Below are 5,833 nucleotides of genomic sequence, written 5' to 3'. Positions count from 1 at the left end.
ATGGTGTCACTCAGATGATAACTGCAAGGGGCTTTTCCCTCACAGAGCATATATAAAAACAAAACAGGCACTGTGGTGCAAGTAGACCAGAAAATACCCCACTAAAGTTTCCCCGGGATTGCATAATCTATATGTTTTTTCTTCTTCTTCTTTAATCCTGTTCCTGTTGAGAGCAGTTGCAGCCTGGTTCCCGGTGAAGCACCGGACCCGYAGGGCAAGCCACGGTGCCGGAGCGCCCGGCCTGCCCTGCGCCGCTCGCAACACCACGGGAATCCGCTCCGAGCACGAGCCGGCCGGAGGAGCTCGGCCCCGGCAGGCCCCGCAGCACGCGGCATAAACCGGCCTAGCGGGCAGCACGTGGCGCCAGGGCAGCGCAGCGGGACCCCATAGGAACCGTTCGGTGCCCCCCTGCGCCCGCACCGCAGCAGTCTGAAGGCAGCAACGAGGCTTTATGTGGTTTGGTGCCCTGCCTTCATCCCTTCCTCTCAGCTCAACATGTTATTTCTAGCCTTCTTGCATACTAAAATCATGAAAGGTTGGGTATGTAAACAAACAAACAAAAAGAAACCCAAAGTAATGAAGAATTCAAAGTTTACCAGTCTTTCTAAAGGAGGCTTCTTGAAAAGCATAGCTGTTTTTCTAGTTCTTCAAGGGTTGAGGGAGGCTATCCCTGAGTCAGTCTCTGTGGTTTTGGGTTGTGGTTTGTTCTTAGCCCACTGCAGAAGAACCTTTGCTATTCTTYGTCTCAGACATAAAAATAAAACCAGGCTCAACTTGATCAACTCCACATGCTGCCTAGCAGCTACGTCGCTGGGAAGTGTCTCGTAGCTGGGTGCTTACAGGCTCCAAGCACAAGCAGAGACCCGAGCCCATCAGGTCCATGGGGCGCGTTATGAAGGGGCGCTGGGCACGCCGAGGGGCTCGCAGAGCAGCAGCGGCGGCGCCTGCCGCCCGCGGGCACGAGAGGCTCCCTGCGCACACCCGGCTGCGCGCGACAGCGGGCATGGGCCCCACTCACCCTGCTCTTGTTTCGCTGCGGCAAGCCCACACCGAGAAGCATGCACATTCAGAAACAGTACATCCTGCACGGAAAATACTCTGGCCACCAGTTTACAAATTATCTGATACCAGAATTGCATGCAGCTCAAAGCCCCACAGTCCTCAGCACACCCAATGAAGGAGAAAGTGGCCCCTGTCGCCCAGCTTTCTGCCASCTTTCCTCATCCTGTAAGAACATGGAGGGAGGGAAACTTTGCTCCTTTTAATGAGAACAAATTGGATATCAAGAGATGTTGTGAACAAACAAGCTAATTAAAGAGCTGAACATGGACACATGGACATTCCTGTAAGCTACTGACATCTTAGCTTTGGCATTTTGATTAAGGCTGAAGTTGACTCACACGATTTGAGACACTCAACAGTGTACTTCAAGAGCAAAGTCAAAAGCATCTGACCTAAAAAACCAGCTAATGCACACAAAATACATCAGACCTAAAATAGTTGTTTTCAATCCCTAATACTAGATGTAAGAGTGTGCTCCAGCRCACATGCAGTGGTTTGAACATGGGCTAAGCCTCAACCACCACCGCTCTCAAGGGAAGGGCTCCACTGACTTAGGAGGCCTCTGGGCTGCAGTGACACCTGTATGAAACCGAATGGCAGGAAGGAAAGATAACTTCCCCTTTTCTCCCAATGTCCTTACTCTGCTTAACCAGAAAATACCCTGTTTGTGCTTTCAGCCACTCTTCTTGGTATTCAGCTCCTCTTTGGACTCATGTTGCTAATGAGAATTCTTCACTGATAAAAGGTCCCTCTGGACTTTCTCATTTTGTTCACGCAATAAAACTGAAAGATGACCTGCATGCCCTACTCAAAGGAACTTCTATTACTGTATTAAAATTACTTGGAGAGGAATTCAAGATGACATTTCCTTAAACGCATGATGAGAATGAGATTAGATAAAAATTTGTTCTTTGATAAAAGAGCTGGCAAAGGATCTCTTACATTGCTAATGCTTCTTTCAAGTTCTCTGCTGACCCTTGCAGTCATATATTAAACCCAGCAACAGACAAGTGATTCAAGTTTCTTTATATCCAGACAACGTTAAGCATCATTTAACTATCATGCTACTGGCTACACAACTACCAGAGGAGGAATTACCCACTTGCTGGAAACCCAAGGACTCTCTGGCTCCCCTTTTAATGGGGACTACATGACATGAAAGAGAAAAAAAATAGCCAAGCTAAACAATGGCATCTACCTCCCAATCTTATGCAAAAAAACCCCATCATCTTCAGAGGACTTCCTATTTACAGCCTCTGACTACTCCAAATATGCTACCCACTACGTGACTGAACTTCACAGAACCCGTGCCTGTGCCCTAAAGCACATYTGTTTTCCCAGCTACAGGAGCTGATACAAAAGGCCTTACTTGTACCTTCCAATTTTGTCTTTTGCGTGATGTCCTCCAGGGTACCTTGCACTCTGTGGGTTAGCAATGCAGCCTGCCCCCATTATCAAAACGTGCCAGGCAAGCTTTCACACACAAATTCATACACGCAGCTTTTCTCATGATTGCTCACGTTCAAAAGCAAGCCAAAAAATTAAACTGCAAACYGGTGGTTACTGTCAGCGTTGCCCACTTCCACAATCCGGATTCCTTTAATCAGTTTCAGAGCTTCCTTTTTACATTAAGGATTCTCACCAGTTGTCACATACATTTATCCACAATTAACAGGGACATTTTACAGCCATTAAGGGGCGGGTGACTCCACGCAACCTACAAAGCAGCCTCCTTCTCTGAAGTGGAAAACACAGCTTGATCACAAGGCGCCTCCGTATTTTCTCCCTGCAAGGAGCGTGGGCAGGCAGTGCAGGCTGGCAAGCGCCAGGGAAGCCGAAGCACCAGACCAGGGCATCTCCTTGGGCCTGCCCTGGCCACAGGGAGTSCACATGACGATGGAGGGACTTAGAGGGCAGACTAACCAACAACAACCAACCAAAGAAACAAACAAACAAACAAAATGTTTTCCCAGCTAAAATAATTTCTTGATCAGGTTCACTGTGTAGCCACATGAACAGCCAAACCACAGAACAGCAGGAGAAGCAGCCACTGGAAACACGGCCAGGAGGGTTTAGCAAGATTTGTTTGGTGCAAGGGGCCTGCACAAGGTCACTATACTGCCGAGTATGACGCCTCCTGAAGGCATATTTGGCTAAAGGTGAATTTGAGTTTTAATAAAGTAGCTARGAATAGAAAAGCACATGAAAATGTAAACTGCCCAGGTAATAGAGCTTAAAGATRCTCCCTTACCTTTAAGGTCACCTTAACTATGGGAGGAAGATAAAACACTGATACCTAATACCAGCTTAAGCAAGACAGACTGTGAAAGCAAATATGTTGTAAGAAAGTAACTGTGCTTAATGTTAGACATGAAAGGCTGCTGACTAGGTCTAATTGCCACTTTGGCACTGTAAACGAAAGCTAAATGAAGGACACCGAAAACTTAATATATATGTACGCAGAGACAACACTACAGAGCCAAAGGATTTCATTTTATCACATATTCTACATAAAACAGGGCATAACAACGTCTCTCAAAAGCTCTGAAGTTTCCTATGGAAACAGCAGACTAACAGCTCACTCTCCAGTACAGTAGAATAGAGAGAACGCAGGACTCTGTCTCCTAAACAAACGGTGCCAAATATTTCAGTTATCTGTATCTTAAATTCTCATCTATTATTGGTAACTTAAAATCCTTTTGATTCTACTTTCAAAACCACTTGACCCTAATGACTTTTTAACAAAACTATAACCCAGCAAGAATATTAGTTTTGACTTATACAAATGAAGATGTGCAACAATTAATAACATTTTATTGTACTTGTATTGTTGTTATGAGAAACAAACATGTTGTTATTCCTACTACAGAWCATGAAGAGAAGGCATAGGGAAAAAAAACCTCCTGATAAAGCGCAAGACGGGGCTCAGGTAGTTACAGTCCAGGGTGATCTTTCCACTCGCAGACTGTGAGAAAAGGAGAACACTTGAACAGCTCTGATCATGAGCAAGAAAACCCCGAGTGCTCCTCCTCTCTGGGGCTGGAAGATGTGCACTCCCATACAGAGCCCTTCCTCACCTGATGTGTTCACAGCTCCCACTTCTGTTTTAATCCACGTTTTTTTTCAGAACATGCACACGGCTGCCATGAATAAAAAGCAGGTGCATCTGCTAAAATGATCTCTCTAGGTCCCTTAACGTATCTCTTAAATATCATGCCTGCATTTAATAAGAGAAACACTAGCGGATGATGAGCATCACAAATCATACGCCATCCCCAGAAGCACTGTTTCTCCTATGAAAAGCATTTTCACTTACAACACTTCAGTAGTGTTTCAATACAAACAAAACTTCCATTTTGTCCAGATTTGTGTCTGTATTCAAGTTTCCCATCAATGATTTCTACGTTCCATGCGAAGCAAGGCACAAACCACGCAGGGAAGCATCCCCAGCCCCAGCTGGGTGACAGCTCTGACAGCATGCTGGCCTACAAACTTGTCACCATCCTGCACAACACCCATGCTATCCTAGCACCTGCTTTACCCCTCGAGCCCCCACATCAGATGACTCTCCAACGGGCTCTCCAAGCAGGAAAGGGAACTGAACCTAGGCCCAGCATCTCCTTAGTGTGTACCCCAAGCGAACACCATCATCACTGGACAGTCTGCAAGGCCTAAGCTTTTTCAGGTATTTGGAAACAAAAAATAAAGAAGGCACAAAGCTGCCTACCTTCAAGGGACGCTTGGGCCTGGGGACTGCAAGCTCCATCTCACATGTCCTCATGTTCAGGACACCCCTGGTGCCAGCAGCTCCTCTGGGCTGGCCCTGGGCAAGCAGCCTGCGCAGCACCCAGGTTCCTCCAGCTCCACGGGGAAGAAGAAGATACAGATCCCCACATGCTTCCCAGTGACTGCGTGCAAAGTGGTGGAGCATTGGAACAGGCTGCCCAGGGAAGTGGGGAAGGCATTGTCCCTGGCAGTGCTCAAGAAACRTGCAGATGAGGCACTTGGGGATGTGGTGTAACAGGCAGGTGTTGAGGGGCTTACGGCCAGACTCGATATTCTTCAAGGTCTTTTCCAACTACAATGATGCTATGATTTGAACACGGGAGAGCTGGGCACCCAACGAGAGCTGCACGTGGTCCTCCTTGTCCCCACGTTGCTCTATGTCTGAGGCAAACGTGCCGTATCTTTAATGCTCAGGATTGGTGTCCTTACTGCAGCACATCGCCTGGCAACAGAGCTGGTGAGAACGACACCTCATGCTTAGTACGTAAGACATTTTGCAGAATAGAAGTTCTTAAACTTTGAGGGTTCATCCACAACACAGTCCGGTTACTTAACTGAGGAACGATGAACTCCACCAGGCGATAACCTAAGGCTATTAGGGAAGCTCGCGTGCTTCATGCACCACCAAGCGGCTCAACTTGTCGCTCGCCTCGGACCCCGGCCCAGCCCGAGGGCCGCGGCCAGGACCAGGGCCACGGGGCCAGCTCTTCCCGGGCGGCGCTCAGCTCCCTCCCCAACGAGGGAGGGTCGCGGCGGGGCCGACAGCAGGRCCCTGCACGGACACTGCGCCACAACCGCGCGCCTCCACAGCCGCCAACCGCCTCAACCGGCCCCAGCCCCGACCGCGCATGCGCACACTCCCCCCCCCCGCCGCGGTGTAACGGCTGCGAGCTGCGCGGCGCCCGCGTGCGTGACGTGCTACGTCAGACGCAGCTCGTCCCTGGGCGGGGCGGGGCGGGGGCGCGCGCTAACGGCGCGATTTTTC

The 5,833-nt window shown here is 48.9% G+C and overlaps 1 protein-coding gene across 1 annotated transcript in view; it reads left to right on the top strand.

Moving 5' to 3' along the window:
• The first annotated feature begins 1,003 nt into the window (after positions 1-1,003).
• PLK4 (polo like kinase 4) overlaps positions 1,004-5,833 on the top strand; it is a 19,109-nt gene continuing 14,279 nt past the window's right edge. The window contains exon 1 of the mRNA XM_026051968.1: positions 1,004-1,075. Coding sequence (XP_025907753.1) covers positions 1,004-1,075 — 72 coding nt within the window. The remainder of the gene's footprint in view (positions 1,076-5,833) is intronic.

Source organism: Nothoprocta perdicaria, unplaced genomic scaffold (genome assembly GCF_003342845.1).
Source record: "Nothoprocta perdicaria isolate Ctin4 unplaced genomic scaffold, notPer1 scaffold_81, whole genome shotgun sequence".
Taxonomy (NCBI): Eukaryota; Metazoa; Chordata; class Aves; order Tinamiformes; family Tinamidae; genus Nothoprocta; species Nothoprocta perdicaria.
This window is presented reverse-complemented; position numbering and strand designations above follow the sequence as displayed.